Source organism: Salminus brasiliensis, chromosome 6 (assembly GCF_030463535.1).
Source record: "Salminus brasiliensis chromosome 6, fSalBra1.hap2, whole genome shotgun sequence".
NCBI classification, from domain to species: Eukaryota; Metazoa; Chordata; class Actinopteri; order Characiformes; family Bryconidae; genus Salminus; species Salminus brasiliensis.
In genome coordinates, this window is record NC_132883.1 from 14,018,533 (window position 1) to 14,036,145 (window position 17,613).

The window sequence follows — 17,613 nt, forward strand, 5'->3', positions numbered from 1 at the left end:
TGCCAAGTAATAAACCCAGAGCCCTGAAATAGTCGTAGCCTGGTCTGAGCACTTGCTAATACATGTGGAATCTAGGTTTTTTATAGAATCCACTAGGGGTCGGGGGAAAAAATCAGTTCTTAGCTGCATCTTGTGGACGTGGATGATTCTGAGTCGACTCTCAAATGTCCCAAAAATCACTTTTCTAAATGTTGATTGAAAACTTAAAAGCGTAAGTGCAGCACCTGGACTGCCTGTAGCACTCAAATAACAGAGATATAAGGTGGATGAGTGCGACGTATTACTACACTTTCCCAGTGCAGCCTCACTGCAAAACCTTCTAGTTCTACATCACTTCCATTGGTTTAATGATAAATGTATAAAAAAAAAAATCTAATTGAAATCTAATCATGAGGTGCCTAGAAATTCCAATAATCCACTCATTGCCAGTGTCACTGGCAGCAACACAACTTGAAAGCATGATAGATCCACCATTATGCTTTATAGTTGGCAGGGCCTTCTTTTCATGAAATGCAGATTCTTTGCTGACTGTGTCCAAAGAGTTCAATTTTGACTTCAGTAGCCCACCACACTTTCCACAACTCATCTGGCTTGTCTAGATGTTTTGTTGTATTGGTAAGGTTTCCTTCTTTTTTTCATCAAATTTAGATCATCATAAAATATCTCCCCTTTATCTTAACACAATGTTTAAACGTTAAGAATCTACAGCTACAGGACCGAAGTCCTCTGCTTGTTTTGCTAAGCAGGCTTGAAGGCTGCTTCAAAGCTTGTGCACTGTGGGGGATCTATAGGAGGTTTACGATTTCAGACATCCCCTTTTGTTATCTTACTGTTGTTAGTCCCTGCTTGTGGCTGACACCTTTGGGGTCGCCCGGAGCTGCTGGTTTGCGTAAAGCATTGCTCAGACTGACCACTAACAGTAGACTGACTGCAGACTGCAGGGCTAAATGACTGGCTGAGTGTGCACTCTCTTCCATTATACAGCCATCACCCATAAAAAGCGGCTACTTTCAGAGCGGGTGAGCTCATACAGTAGAGCTCCACTTACACAACCCAGAACTGATGTCAGCTTTCGGGGCAACGCGTGGAGGGGGAAAAACACTTTTGCCGTTATTTATGTGCAAGTGAAACAGACTGGTGGGATGCAGGATTTGAACCCCCCCCACCCACCCACTGCATTCTCATTCTGCGTCTCACTTTCTTGATTAGTCGCTGTCTCACTCTTGCTGTCTTGCAGTAACTCTCTTGAATGTGTCTGTATGTGTACACACACCCATACACACATACACATTTGCATGAATTCATAAATACATGCTCCTTCCCTCTTCGGGTAGGGTGAGCAGGGTAGGGTAACCTGCTGAGATGCTTCCATTCTTGGTGTGTGGTGTTTAAGTAATTGTGGCCTGTACTCCCCAGCCCTGACTACTCTGTGATTCTATAATGTGTAGCTATATGGAGAGAACTGCCCTTAACCTCATATGACATCTGACCAAAAGCATTCCACAGCCCAGTTTGCTTCCAGGGCTTTCCCCTTCATTACTCCTCAACCTTTTAGTTTAAACTCAGCTCACAGTGCTTGTCTATTCAGTCTTGGTGTTTATTGACAGTTCAGTTACAGGAGTAATGGTTCTTGAAGCAGGTTATTCAGTCTATGCTCTTTTTCAACCACTAAGTAAAGCCCTGCTCATATTTGCAATGTTCGTTATATGGACAAAAGTATTGGGACACCTGCACATTCATCATTTCTTTCAAAATTATTAAAATTTTCGGGTATTAAAAAGAGATTATCCTGCTTTTGTTGGGGTCTCTACTGTCCAGGGAAGGCTTTTTGCTAGATTTTGGAGCATTGCTTTGAGGATTAGAGGACATTTGTCGACTAAAGCTAATCCTTTAACTCCAGAAATCACAAACTTATGAATCTCTATGTCTTATCAAGCCTCATCAGTCACTGATATAAATGATTTGTTAAATATTAGAATCAGTTCTTGCGATTTAAGGGTTAAATGATATTTTGATGGAAGGGGAGTGATGAGTAAATTAGTAAATAAGTTAGAGGTGAACCCCAGTATAACCAGGTGATGTTTCTTTTGTGTTTCAGTGAGTGCAACAGTAACAGGGACTCAGTGCTGTCCTACACAAGCGTCCGGAGCAACAGCTCGTATCTGGGGAGTGATGAGATGGGCTCAGGTGAGACGTCATGCTTACTGGACATGAGTCCTTCTGACAGTAGATATGATTAATTTACCACATGAGTCAGAGTGAATGTGTGCTGATTTTAGGAGATGAGCTGCCGTGTGACATGCAGATTCCCCTGGACAAACAGGACAAGCTCCATGGCTGTCTGGAACATCTTTTTAATCAGGTATGAACATTAGTCTATTGGTTCTCAAGCCAGTTCTTAAACAGGAGACTCAGTTTTCTGCTGTCCTCATGTATTGCGAGTTGGGTTGGAGAAAATAGATGGACATTCCTGAGCACTGGTTGAAAACCCTTTGTATTAATCCATTTTATTTGTATACCTGAGCTGAGTGTGTTAATACATAGCTGGTCAGAAATTTGATTGATTGATTGTTTGTTTTTGTTTGTTTTCTACTTCACTCTCACTCACTATCCTTCTGTTCTTTTTTTCCTATGTTCGTTTCTTTCCCTTGTTCTCTCACATTACAGGGTGCTCTCTCACATTTCCCCCTCACCCACCCTCTCAGATCTTCCACACTTTAACCTTTGACTTTTGCCCTCTGCCCTCTGATCTCTGGACCCTGCCACTGCTGGTAGAACTTTCCAGATTTCCCACTCTTAAAGAAAGAGTCTGGCACTACCAGGCTAATATAGCTAACAAGTAATTAAGGCTTAAACATGATTATAAACTGCATGCATAAATACACACACACACGCGCGCGCACACACACACACACACACACACTTGCCTCAAACCACATCAAATATCAAAAAAGCAGTCTTCAGTAGACCTGCTTATTTACAAATAAGATGCTTTTAGCCAGACACACATTTTTAGACATTTAGGTTGCTTTGAGAAATGAGTGTGATTAAAAATGTTAGGAGTGTTAGATGTCTTGCCCAAGGGCTCTTTTTAGTATTACTTGGTGTTCTTGGGTTCCTGGGCAGGGACTCAAACTCCAGTCTGTCACTCATAGGGCAACAGTGTTACCCACCACGGCAGTGGTCACAACCCCTACTCCTGGAGATCTTACCTTCCTCCAGACTTTAGCTCCAACACTAATCGACCCCACCTGAGCTGTCTAATTATTGCCTTCAGGAATGCTTGATTTGCTACATAAGCTGTGTTAGATTAGGCTTAGTGGTGAAACCCTCAGGCCCCTAGATCTTCAGGAGGAGGGTTGGTGAGCACTGTGGTAAACGGTTTTTGACATTATGCCATATTGTCAGCTACACACTAAAGGGTTCTTTAACTTGTACAAAACTCTGAAGAACACTTTAACCAAGCAAAGAACCAAGTATTAAAGGGTCCTTTGAATTGTCATGGTTCTAAATAAAGTTGTTTGCTGTACTGAAGAACATCTGAAGAGCATAAGCAATTCTTATTAACAACCTGATGTGGTTTCAGGTGATCAGGAGTGTTATTAGCTATAAGCAAAAAATGTTTTTTTTTGACTTGTAAGAACAGGAAAACTCATTCTGATGCTATATAGAATCATTTGCATATATAGAAGAACTATCTGAATGAGGTTTTCATTTAACCAGGCAAAGAACCATTTAAGCATTCAACCTGCCCTGGTTCTATATAGAGCCATTGCTTTTACTAAAGAACCCTTATACAGAAGCAAACCTCAGCAGCAAACACCTTTTTATTTTTTGCTGAACTACTACATTAAAGGCCCACGTGTTCAGTGTTTCCAGCTGCAGAGAGCTGTTTTATCTCAGACTGTGGAGGTGTGGACGGACCCGGGTCAGGCCGGGCTTAGTGAAGGGAGGATTCTGTAGCATTTGACTGTGTGTCTTTCATGTTCAGGTGGACTCCATCAACAGCCTCCTGAAAGGGCAGGTCATGAGCAAAGCCTGCGAGGAAACCAAGCATTTCCACCCTGACCACAGCCAGCCAGGTACCTCCCAGAACAGCACAGCGCTGCCATGGGTGTGTGTGTTCTATGTTTAGACCCGTGTGTGTGTGTGTCTGTGTATGAGAGAGAGAGATCGGTCATTACTACTCTCTGAAGTTCAGCACGGCAACAGCCCTTTTCTCTGTCTCGCCTCGTGTGTGTTAGTGTTTCTGTAGCCTGAGTGTGTGTGAGTGCACATGTGTCTGTGTTTGTCATTTTGATTATCAAAATTAAAGCCAGTTCAACAATGGAAGCGTTGAGCAGCGAATGCCTTTGTATTGACTCGTAGAAGTCACGCATTTGTCTGTGTGTGTGTTTGTACATGTGTGTCCCTGTCATTGACCGCAGACATGAGCGCTTCATCTTCCAGCCCTCAGTGTGCTTATAACACACTCATACACACACACACACACACACACACACACACACAAACTCTTTCATTTGAGCTTGAATGGCCTTCATTATGACCATGACTGTGTCTCACACCTACTCGGCAGAATTCCGCCACACAGACGACTGGACGGCACGCTGCAGATACATCCTACACAAGAACATCCAGGAGGACCCTTGGAACCTGCCCAGCTCCATCAAAAACCTAGTGGACAGTCTGCATCGCTTTGTAGAGGGTGTGTGGAGAACCTGAGGTTTTGTTTAGCTTGTAATGTGCAGTTTTTAGTTACAGCATTTGTTCATGTTTTTATATGTAAATATGTTTCAGATGGGAGAAATCAGCTCTTGTTGGCCTTGCTGAAATGCACAGGTATGTGGATCATTTGTTAATTAATTTTGGATGATCGATCAACTTCTGTTAAAGAAAGCCTTAGAGAAAAAATGAAGTGGGCCCAGTTAGGCCCAAACCCCAATTATAATCAGTAAGCCAAGACATATTTGATATCTGATATTTGTTTTTTGTAGTTTTGCAATGGAACCACCAGGCTAATAAAGCAATGGAAGTAAAGTAATGACTAACAGTTATATGTTGCATAGCTAAAATATTAGTGGCAGCCAGAGCTCTGAATATTAAATAAATAATATAAAAGAATAAAATATAAAATAAAAAAATTTATTATATATATAAATTTGTTAAATATATATATATATAACCTCCCCCTCCATTTACATGAGCCATCTCACAAAAAACCTTTGACTGAACCTGCCAGTAAATCAGGTCCCTTTTCTGTAATGTTTTCAGAGGTTTGTTCGCACAGGCAAGTCTTGATGCAGGGACAACCACTCAGCTAATTTAACAAAATATTTCCAAGGCAAGTTTTCGTCTTAAATTGAGCATCAGCATAATCAAACAGCACAACTGCAGTGCAGATAACCTTGACTTACTTAAGGAAGATTTCAGGAGCTTTATCAAATAAAAATCATTATGGGGTATTTCAACAACCCAACATGTGGCTCAGTGCTATCGTCAGCATGTTCCATTACAGAGACTTAATTGGTCCAGTTTAACTGGATAAAGTACAAAAAATGCAGACAAAATATAAATATCACACCATAAAAATGTGTAGGTATTGTGATATAACACTTTTACCATATCGCTCAGCCCGGGCTATTCTTATGCATGGGTTCATTAAAATAGCAATTTTGATTGCGATATTTCAAACATGACCTCAGTAAAAGCCAGTGTTACAGAGGGAGCTCCACACTGAGAACAACCACTGTACGTTTATGGAAAGGTCTTAAAAGGCGCACTACAGAGTGTTCTGAATGTGTTCTGAATCTGACTCAACGTTTCCAAACTGATTACGACAAAACGAATAGCCTGTAAATCCCACTCCTTTACAAAGGTTTTATGTTTGCCTGTCATAATAAAATATTAGATTTGTAAAGCTATTAGATATGGCCATTGGCGGATTACAGTGATCGTGGAACCCCTAGTGTGCATTTTGAGTGGGGCCGCCCCCACTGTGAGTATGAGACATGTCTGCTCAGTTTCATTGTAAGACTGATGCCTCCAGTCCATGTCTGCAATGAGTGAGTCTATTAGAAGCAGAAGTCCTGAATGAAAGCAGAAGTCCTGAACTTCTCCCAGCCTGACTGCTCACACTCGGGTCCAGTGGCCTCATTTGCTTGTTTTTTCCGTTTCTGCTGTGTATCCATACCAAACAGATGAGACAATATTGGAGACATGTTTTCATCCTCACTCTGAAAATAAAGAAAAGAAGAAAAAAAAGTCGGCACGTAGGCCTTCAATGACCCAAACAAATCAGCAGCATTACATAACTACAAATCAACTGCAGTGTTTCTGCTGGTGCAGCTGTAGTGGCTAATGTTAGCTCGGGCTTATGCCCAGGATGAGTAGATGACGATCCTCAAGTCAAGTCAAGTCAAGTGGGTTTATTGTCATTTCAACTACATACAGAGTACACAGTGAAACGAAACAACGTTCCTCCAGGACCATGGTGCAACATAGACAGTGCATACAAGATACAAGTGCAACACAAACAAACAAGTGCGGACAGACAACACAACACAGTACAGACAGAGGATAATAAATAATGACGGTAGTCATTATTTGTGAAATGCCTGTTGTGAAATGCCTGTTGTGAAATGCCCAGTTAGTTGGTCACTACTGTATTTCCAATCCTTTTTGTTTTCTTTCTAACTAACAGTATACAAGTCAAAAAGCATCAGAAACCATACAAGCAAGCCTAATTGTAATTACCAAACCATTGGCTGCAAGTGTGTGATAATTAACGCTAGCAGTTTGCTTAGGCTAATTGGTGTACATAAGCTTCCATTACTTATTAGCTACATTAGCCCACAAATATGTCCATTTGTTTTGTTTTTTTCTGAACTATGCCTTTAACTGAAACGGGATGTGCTGAAGTAGCCACATATTGAAAGCATTTTAAGGTCACGTTGTGTTTAGACAAGGTAGCTGTGCACCGTCCCATTAGTTATTGCAGAACCCACGGAGTTCCCTCTGTGTGTGTGTGTGTGTGTGTGTGTGTGTGTGTGTGTGTGTGTGTGTGTGTGTGTGTGTGTGTGTGTGTGACGGGTTATGTAACTCCCGGGCTTGCATTTGCTCTGTATCCAGGCCTTGCTTGAAAGCCTCTACTGCGTGATTAGCGAACAATTCTATGCTGACACTCTGGGTGTGTGCTCTGAGATAGTTGAGTGTTTTATTAGAATTCCACAGCCGTTTGTGTGTGTGTATTGGGGAGGGGGTGTTTGTGTGAGAGTTCGGGAGGTTGAGAGTAAGAGGAGATCCAGTGAGAGAGATTGAAAGAGCTGTGTGTGTGTGTGTAGGGGGGGGGGTCTCCTGAGGTCTGCGGTGGGAGGCATATGGAAGCTGTTGAGAGAGTGTGAGGGAATCTGATCTTGAGCTTCTTGCTGGTTTACACACACACGCACATGCACACATACGCGCACACACAGTATCTCCAGGACCCGCGCCCGCTCTCACCCTGTCATGACCATGCACTGTGTGTGTGGCTGAAGAGTGTGTTGTCATTTTCTAGTGTCTGGCAGACTTTCGGGCTCATAAAGCCAGCATGGCCGACAGGAGGTGTGTGTATGTGTGTGTATGTGTATGTGCCTGTGTGCTGTTCAGACAGAGTGTAATTAATGAGCAGTGTTCATTAGGATAAAGTTCATACACACTGAAGGCAGTACTGTGTATTTGTGCTGCTCAGTGTTTACACCCTGGACACAGCAGCTGTGTGTAAATCATGTGTAAATTAATGATGTCAGTGTCTGAAGTACTGAACCGTTTATTCACTTATAAACAAGAGCTTATCCTGCTGTTGTTGGAGTAAGTTTCTCTACTGTCCAGTGGAGCATTAGTGAAGTCAAGATGTTGGATGATCACCGCTCTAACTCATCCCCAACTTCCCAGTACTGGAACACAGAGAACACAGTTCCAGTACTCCACTGCTGAATACTGGAGGCTTTATTCCCCTCTAGCCCACACCTGTCATCTGGCATGGTGCCAGTAGGTCCATGTTTATCTGCTCCAGAGAGTCCTAATTAATTGGCTATACTTCTCTACAGGTACTAGACGAGCTGTGCGTGTGTGCGCGCATTTGCACATCTGTGTCAGCCGTGGGTTCAACTTAAAGTAGCAGAATGCATTCATTAGAAGGGGTGTCCACAAACATTTGGACATATAGTGCAGTTTTAAGAGGCGGAGAACTTGAAATAGAACTGCTACTGAACCCCTCTATCAGTACCGGCTACACTCATCTCTCCTGTTACTATCTTTTACTCTCTCTGTCACAACCAGCTGTTCCACAGACATTCATACAGACAGCCCCCTTCTTTCTGTCTGTCTGTCTGTCTGTGTCCCTACTCTCTCTCTCCCCCTCTTCATCTGTTTTGCCTGTCTTCCTTTCTTTTATCACTCTCCTTCCTCTCTGTCTCACTTCCCTCTCTCTCTCTCTGTCTCTCTCTCTCTCTCTCTCTGCCATGTTCATAAAGTCGTCTGCATATGAATTCTTTATGACTGCATGACAAAGCAGGGTCAGGGGTGCTTAATACTAGTAATGATCATACCAGTATAATGTCTGCAGTGTCTATATGTATATACACACTCTTCCATAGATACATGTTCCCTGTAAATCCCTAAGTGTTGCTCTGTAAATATATTCTTTTATTATTTCCCTCTCTTTCAGACACGGATCTGCAGTTGAGGAGGGATGTTATTTTCTGTCAGGCCCTGGTGGGGGCGCTGTGTGCTCTGGCTGAGCAGCTGACATGGGCGCTGAACCTGCGCTTCAACAACAACGGCGAGTACGAGGACGACAGCAAGGAGGTCAGCCGCAAGTGGCTGGAGCAAATCTCAGCCATCGGAGTGCTCTTCAACTTCCAGTCCACGCTTTCGCCACACGTGGTAAGCCAAAGATCACCCTCGTTGCCAGAGCCCAACACAGCGCAGGGTTTTCCCTACTCTGTCCCCAGAGTCAGTGCATCAGCTAAGGACCAAGCTCATCATGAGCTGAACACAGTGAGATAGAGCACTGAAAACCTTTAGTTAAGCCCTGAAGTCAGTTATGAAAAACTAGACACTCCAGGGCACCCCGTCTACAGGCCATAAATGTACCTACTGTAGCCAGATAGAAACCAGTGCATAGAAAAGCAGTAAGATACTGTCTTCATAGGTTGGATAGGTTTAATATTAAAGTGATCCCATTTGACACAGAAAAAAAAGCTTATATTGCTTTCAGCTAGCACTGTTCAAAAATGAGAGTTTTAATAGAATTAAGGCGTCTGTGATGCTGATATATCTATATCTATGGTTGCAGACGTTTTTAAAAACATCAATATGATAAAAAGTATTAAATAGCAATTTGTACAGTACTGCATTTAAATAAGCTAGAAAAGGTAGGAAATAAACTATTTTCCCAGATTCAGATTAAAGACGACAGACAGACAAGGTAGGGAGACGGATGGAGAGTTGTAGGCAAAGGAGACCGACAGACAAAAAAGATAGACAAGGGAGGGAGACATAAAGGTAGACAAAGGAGATAAGGAGACAAGGGCAGGACACAGACGGACGGGACAGACAAGGGAGACTAATGGACAGACAATCAGACAAAGGAGACTAATGGACAGACAGGCGAGAGAGACGGACAGACAATGGAGACTGATGGACAGATAAACAGACTAGGGAAACTGATGGACAGACAGGCAAGGTAGAGAGACCGACAATCAGACAGTCAGGCGAGGGAGACAGCGAGACAGACAGGAAGACAGTTTCCAGTGGTAATGCACCATTGACTTTAAAATTTAATCCAAGTCTAGGCTTAATGGCTTAATCAGACCTGTTCTCTGTGTTTGGACATTGCCCTCAAAAAGCCACACGGTGGGCGATGCTATAGACATGCAAGTGCCAAACTGATGGGCTATAATCTTTCACTACCTTTAGGTTACGTTTGAGTTTTCCGTTCCAGTGTAAATCTAAAGAAGCTGATCAACTAAACTGATCTTGCTGATCATCTACATTTGAGTTAAAGGGAAATGCCTGTAAATCAGTGTGTAGGAAAAAAAAAATACACTGCAAACTTCTGAAGGTTCTCTTGCTGTGTCTTACAGAGAGAGGAGCGCACCAGGCTGGAGGATACTAAAGCAGCTCTGTTGGATCTGGATAAAGTCACTGTGCTCTTTCGGCCACTGGAGAACGAATGCCTTGTCGCAAGTGAGCGCCTTTTCCTAAACCTAAGACTGTAATGCCATTGTAAGCACCGCCAGATACAGAGATCTGCTTATGCGCAGTGACTTAAGCTCTAAATTGAGCACTGTGCCCTTTATGATGAGGTATATAAATAAATCCAGTGCACAGAGATGCATTAAAACGGATGGTCGCTTGAAATCATGTGAGCTGCATGAGACTTCTCATGGGGTTGCATGATAACACTGAAGCGTGTACGTATGCGATGAGGCCGGTGTGATGAAACACCACAAGTCTCGCACACAAAATCCGTATAAAATTCCAGTCTGAAAAACATGCTTTTGAAGTGGTCGTTTCATCTGAGTCTAGGAAGAGTACACAAATTCCTTTGCCTTATAAATAGTCAGTATTACAGCCGGTGGTTCTCTGTGGATAATGCTCACAGGACTACACTAGAATGTTACAACCCTTAATCCCGTCTCTTTAAAGGGCGCACTTCCTAAATCAGACAAATACACACACACACACCCTCCAGATGTCCCCTTCAGGAATGTCAACATGGTTAGCAGAGATACCGTAGCTGCTTTATCCACAAGCCTCTGTTTTGGTTGGAGGAAAAGAAGAGGGGTTTTGTAATCTCGTTTGTGTCTCCTGCTAAGATGCTGGATTTCACCCTTTTGTACTTGGGGGTTTGTATTCTGGGGGTGGTTTTACAAGGCTTGTTTACCTAATTATACTCTGTACCAAATTAGACAATGAGTTCTCAAGTTTAAGTGTATGCACTGGGTGTCACCAACCGCTCGTACGTTCCTCGGGTCATTAGTTCGGCTGCGCGTTGCATAATTTGTAAGTCATTATTGTGATATTGGCCTACTATTGCAGAAGCTGCTGCGTGCAAATGAGCCCTCTAACAACGCTGTTCGCTGTGTACTGTTCGCTGCACAGCTCCAGATTATTGTTACTTTGGGGGTTTTGAGGTTTGGATGTGTTAGCATTCCTGTCAATTCCTGCAGGAAGGTAAATTATATACATTAGATGGACAAAAGTATTGAGACACCCGTTCATTCGTAGCTTTTTCCAAAATTAAGAGTAGTAACAAATATTTTGAGCAACTGTCTCTAATGTCGAGAGAAGGTTTCTACTAGATTTTGGAGCATTACTGTGAGGATTTGATTGCATTCAGCAACAGGAGCGTGCAGGATGTTGTGTGATCACCACTCACCTCGCCCCCAACTCCCCACCTCATCCCAGAAGTTTTGGATGGCGCACCATCATTCTAGAGAACACCGTTCCACTGCTGCACAGCTCAATGCTGGGGAGCTTTAGACCTCTGTAGCTCACATCTGGCATTAGGCATGGTGCCAACAGGCTCATGTTTATCTGCACCAGAGAGTCCTATTCTATTGGCAATACTTCACGGGGACTAGACAAGGAACTTAAAGTAGCTGAATTAATTAATTATATAATATTAATTAATATATATTAATTATATAATATTGTCAATCTTTTACAAATCTTTCTCGGTCAGTTTTGAATCATCTACTCAATCTTCATCAATCTAGACATCAGATTTCCCCCTAAAAATAGATTATAAAAAATCATTAAAAAAAAGGCATAAGCAGAAGGTGTGTATTAGGGGACGGGTTAGACGGTGGGAATTGTTGGGTAGAGGACTTGTAATAGCAATGATAAGACTTATAAAATTCACATGTAAAATTCATGAACTGTGTCTCTCTTCCTTTCCCCTCGCTCTTTCATGCTCACAGACACACCAGTGCACTATCAGGTGGAGGGCAGCCGGCAGGCCATACGGGTCACTCTGTACCTGGACAGCTGTCACTTCAGTGAGCTGCCCACACGGCTGCAGAACGGAGGCAGTCTGAAGCTCCACTCCGTGCTGTTCAGCAGAGGTGAGCATGCGCCCGAGATTGCGAATATTTCATTAAGATTTAATTAAAGTCTGGAGTTCTGGGTTCTTTTCTCTGCATTCGGCTCGTTCTCTCTGTGGAGGGCTTCTGTTCAGGCCTTCAGAACTTTTCGTCTCTTCTGTGTCTAGCTCTCTGCTTTGAAGTAAAAACAGTAAAGGATGCCCAGACTGTCTCTTGTGGGTGACAGTCCACAAAAAACAGACCATCAGAAACTTGCAAGTTATCATTATTGATTGGCTATAAAGTTTAATATTTAAGTCATTATGTGACAGCATAATTAATCATTGAGGTATGTAATGAATTACTCTAATTAATCTAAATGTCATTTAAAAACTAGACTGTATGCACAACAGTAACTTTTTGTCAAATCAAATAAATTTCTTTTTAGCTTGCAAACACACAAAGGTGATTGAAAGTACAGGATCAGGACTTTTGCCAAACTGTGTTTCAATGACCTGCAATTGAGAAACAAATATTCAGAATGAAAGCGGTGTTGAGAATGAAAGATGCAAATATGCTGTGGGGACCTAAGAGGGTAAACTCGACTACTCATTCTGTCTTTCAATTTAAACTTCTTATGTGACTGAATGTCAGGCTTTCCTCAGTGAATCTTGGTCTCCATCTAGTGGTTTTTAGTGCACACTGCAGTAGTGTAAATACTTCAGGGTGAAGAATTATACTAAGAAAGAAATGCTGTGTGTGTGTGTGTGTGTGTGTGTGTGTGTGTGTGTGTGTGTGTGTGTGTGTGTGTGTGTGTGTGTGTGTGTGTGTGTGTGTGTGTGTGTGTGTGTGTTGCATTATTTACTCAGCGCTAGAGAGGCCTGAGGGAGTGCCATCTCAGGACTTTGTGGCGATGGAGGAGTTTCAGCAGCGGATCAACGCTGTATCTTTGGAGAAGGTCAAGTTCTACTACCGCAGACTCAGGTACAGCTGCTTGACTACAGCTCTGTACTGGGGCTTGACTCTGTCTCTGGTGTTTGTGTCCATTCTGAACCTCAGCTTACTTTACTGAAATCCATAATCGGTGCTAGGACTGTATGATACACTAAACACTTTACTGTAGTTGGGTTGTTGCTTATTGAATAAGGACTGCATTGTGTTCACCACAATTATTTGCGTTTGCTGAACCACATGAACCACATGAACCACATTCCAAACACCCAGAGAAGCTTACCTGCATGAGTCTGCAAGATGCATGAGAATTGTTCAGGATGCTCACAGCAAGAAACATTTAGGGACTTGATCACAGGCACTACACTATCAATCAAAAGTTTGGAATCACATGCCATTTTGGGGGTATTTAATAAAAACAATAATAATAATACATGGAAATATTGGTTTACATTTTACCACCAATTCTCTAAAATGAATCTGTGAGTGTTGCATTTTAATATTTAAGTAATTATGTGGACAAAAAAAAAGACAGAGAAAGTTAAATGATTAGGAATGTTGTAATAATCCATTTTTTGGTGAAGGTATCTGTCATGAGACTTGATATCCACATCTAAAATAAGATGAACATTAATATGAATATAAATGTTCTCTTTAGTAATCTTTTTAGGATATTATATTATAATGATATTATATGTGTAATTTTAATATAATATTATGATATTATGAAAACAACATGTAAAGTGCATATAATGAAAGCCTTTGATGGTATTACTATTGCAAAATTGTGATTAATAAACCTTACATCGTGCAAAGCTGTTCAATGTATATTGAGAATAAATGGGTTTCAAATTACCGCAAAGAGCTTAGAGATAATTCTGTGCTTAAAAAAAACACATTCTATATATATATATATATATATCTATATAAACCCTTATTAATAATTATGCAATATAATCCTAGAGGATCCGAGTCAGGTATGCTGGGGAGAAAAAAAAAAACATGATAACCTTTTGAACTGTATTCTTGCAGGGCTTTCTACCTGGAGAAATCCAATTTACCCACAGAGTCAAATTCCACCGCCATGAAAATAGATCAGGTAAGTAAGACAAATCTCACCTCTACAGGAGCGTTTTAACAGTGTTCAGAGTGTGTGCCTGGTTTGTACAGTACGCTTTGCAGTGTGGTGAGAGCTCATTAGCAGCCTTGAGCTCTCGCGCTTTTGATGAAAGAGCAGAGCCATCTGGCCACCTTGTACCCGGTCAAATAGACTGATGACCTGTTTTGGCTTTTCTGCAGCTCCTTCGTCCTCTCAACACTCTGGACGACCTGTGCAGGCTGATGCAGACCTACATGAATGTGAGGCCCAGCGCTGCAGGTCATCCGTCCGGGGTCAGCGTGCTGCTGGTCTCATCAGAGCTGTGCAGCCGCCTGGGAGCCTGCCACATCACCATGTGTGCCACAGGCTTGCAGAGGTAATAGCCATGGATCACTGAATGAGTGACAAGGAACATGCTGTGGGTCACTTTTTCACTTTTTGTGCCAGTCTGGCTGGTTTGAGTATTTCTATAACTGCTGTTCTCCTGGGCTCATCAGCAAAACAGTCTCTAGAGTTTCCTCAGAACGGTGCAATAAAGAAAACATTCAGTGTGAGCAGCATTTCTGCGGACAGAAATGCCTTGAGGTCAAATAAGGTCAATGGAAAATGGCCAGACTGTTGGCCAGAGTGACTATGGCTGTGGTAACTTGGATAACCACTCAGTACAATTGTGGTGAGCAGAAAAACATCTCAGAATGCACCACATGTTAAATGTTAGCTGCTAGAGCTAGAACAGCAGAGGAGTCGCATCGGATTCTTTCAGCCAAGAACACAAAGCTGAGGCTGCAACGGGCCCAACCAATTTGAGCATTGTTGCTGACCTTGTTCGGCCCTTTATAGCCGCAATTTACCCTTCAAATGGCTTTCTAATGGCTACTTCTACAGCAGGTTTTCACTGCATGTCTTTAATGTAGAGCTTGTTTTGTGCAGGTGTACTCTGACAGCCTCCCTGGAGCAGGCGATGAACCTGGCCAGAAACCATGGCCTCATGCCCCGCTGCTTCATGCAGGCTATGGACATCATGCGCAAACAGGTATGGCAAAACAGCCAAAGGTTTTGACAAGATTTGCAAGTTTAGGCGGTTTTGGATTGTAGAGACCCAGGGTCATTGTTTTCTGTATGTTCTTCCTTAGGGCACCAGAGTAGAGATCTCTGCCAAAAACCTCAAAGTAATGGACCAGATGCCTGCCTTTGCGCCAAGGTATGCACAACATTGAAGTGGTTAACTCCGTTTAAGTGACTCCCTGTTTTTGCAGGAATGTTGCTGAATATCTTCTGTTTCTGCTCCTTTCAGGCTCTTCAAGCTGTGTCTACCACCCTCTGATGGTGACCTCTAAGTACGGTCATATTCCTCACAGTAGCCTCTTGACCGATCGCTTAAAGGATTTCAGAAAAGTATAAGTGACTCTGGGACGCCACGACGCCATATGAAGATCGCTTAATACCTTTGCCAGACATTTCCGTTGGCCACGCCTCCGCTCTCGGACAGTGTTGCCTGAGGCTGACCGAGGCTAGGGCAAAATACTCAGTGGCTCAACTTGGCTCTCTTTGCAATGGCACGGACTCCACTCCTAACGTACTTGGGTTTTGCCTCTTGCTGATGCCGTTGCTAAGCCCCTACTCAACTGCGCCCTTATTTTTTAACAGAGTTACTAAAACTACCTGTAATAGACTGTGTTTCTCACTTTGCCTTCGACTGCAATGCCAGGGAGCAAACTGGTTCAGTCTGTAGATGGCGAGGCTGCCTCAGATATACGTGGTGATTATGTGCAATTACTGTAGCTTAGCATGTGTGCTCCTGCACTATTCCTTATACGAGAGTGTTCTTCAGAAAGGAATGTTTTTATTTGTGTCAGTTCTATCAGGTATTACATTACATTACTGAAACCATTCCAGTCTAACCGCCCGGCAGTATTATACGGACCAATCCCACACTGTTGAAGATGTGTTGTCTTAGTTTATATGTTCAGATGCTTTATTTTATTGTTTTATATATTCATCTGTCCTTGGTTGGATTACAGGAGGATAAGCGTAAGGTAGAAATGAAGATAATTATTAGGTAATCAAGCTAAATAAAGTGAAAGGTTTCTCAGTTTAACCAATTGACACTTCAGCATTGTTACTGAAGGCTTTTTTCTTTTTTTTAACTAATCAGAACTTGGAGAACCCATGTGTCTCTTGTATGTGTCTGGTTTCGGCACTTTCTTAATGCTAATCTATGCCATGTTACAGTACACAGCTGTTCTAGAGAGTAGCATCAGTGTTTTTGAGAAGCACAATAAAAAAAAAAGCTCAAATTATTCACCAGTGTTTTGCTAAAAGTACTGTGCGTTTTAGAGATTAGAAGAAGAAGAAAAGCAAAGGGATCATTGAAGGATGGCTAGATATAGTAAGTTTATTTTTATCTCTTCTTTTATGTATATACTTATGTATAACATTGTCTATCAGAGGGACGAGCACACCTGTATGCTTCATGGGGATCAGTAATGCTATAATTTAAGTGTAATTAATGTTAAAGCGAAACAGTATGGAAATTGTAAATCTCTCATTTTGTAAACATTCTGTATATGTGAATAGCTCCTTATTGTGTATTTACACTTACCATGTTTTCAGTATTTAAATGTCTAACCGTATCCATGTCGTCAGTGGAGAAGAACTGGTCTTGGGTTCGTTTCACCTTTGGTTACCTCAAAGCAAGCTCAAGATATTAGCATACCAGAGTTCAGCACCTCGCTGTGTGGCTCTAACCTGCTCCAGGAAAGACTGACTGTCAGCACCAAGACCAAACGACTGTTACATGAGGGTTTTTTTTTTCCCCCAGTGCTTTTTCACACACACACACACACACACACACACACACACACACACACACACAATATGTTAGTGTTATATGATGATTCAGTTGCTGGTATTACAGAAGCAACACTGTGTTTTAGGCTGTATGATACCTAGTAACCAAAATTGCATTGATGGCATATGCTGAATTTGTTGAAGTCCAAAAAACAGTCCCTTTCCAAATCAAGCTCTTAAGCACACTTATGCACCTCTACTATAGAGCAACATCAATAAATATATTTCCCCTTTTAGAGGTTCACAGACATCATTTCATAAAATAATTTAAAGGGTCCAGTCTTACCCTCAAAGGGCGGCTGAGATTGCATGCATGGTTCTCATGCCAGCCAAGCAGCAGCAACAGCGGCAAACCTGATCAGTTGTCTAAAGACTGATGGAGCCGATTTTAATTAACTAGTTGGGGTGGTGACCATCTAACACCCTGAACTCTTTTGTCACTGAATGCAATCAAAATCCTCACAGCAATGCTCTAGTAAAAAGCCTCACCTGGACAGCAAAAGCAGGATAAACCTTTTTTTGTTTTTTTAAATAACCTTTGATTTAGGAAGAAACCACAAATGAGCAGGTGTCCCAATAGTTTTGCCCATATAGTGCAGAATCGAGTTGTTAAGAACAAACAGCCCTTTGCGTATCGGACTGGAC

At 42.1% G+C, this 17,613-nt stretch overlaps 1 protein-coding gene across 1 annotated transcript in view; it reads left to right on the forward strand.

Annotated features, from left to right (window-relative positions):
- Positions 1-16,994, forward strand: part of prex1 (phosphatidylinositol-3,4,5-trisphosphate-dependent Rac exchange factor 1) — a 99,107-nt gene extending 82,113 nt beyond the window's left edge. Inside the window, exons 27-40 of the mRNA XM_072681740.1 lie at positions 2,099-2,187; positions 2,280-2,362; positions 3,992-4,082; positions 4,577-4,705; positions 4,798-4,839; positions 8,705-8,922; positions 10,125-10,227; positions 11,967-12,110; positions 12,938-13,052; positions 14,052-14,118; positions 14,319-14,494; positions 15,049-15,151; positions 15,252-15,319; positions 15,413-16,994. Of these exons, the coding sequence (XP_072537841.1) occupies positions 2,099-2,187; positions 2,280-2,362; positions 3,992-4,082; positions 4,577-4,705; positions 4,798-4,839; positions 8,705-8,922; positions 10,125-10,227; positions 11,967-12,110; positions 12,938-13,052; positions 14,052-14,118; positions 14,319-14,494; positions 15,049-15,151; positions 15,252-15,319; positions 15,413-15,455 (1,471 nt within the window). The 3' untranslated portion in view covers positions 15,456-16,994. The remainder of the gene's footprint in view (positions 1-2,098; positions 2,188-2,279; positions 2,363-3,991; positions 4,083-4,576; positions 4,706-4,797; positions 4,840-8,704; positions 8,923-10,124; positions 10,228-11,966; positions 12,111-12,937; positions 13,053-14,051; positions 14,119-14,318; positions 14,495-15,048; positions 15,152-15,251; positions 15,320-15,412) is intronic.
- Positions 16,995-17,613: the final 619 nt, after the last annotated feature.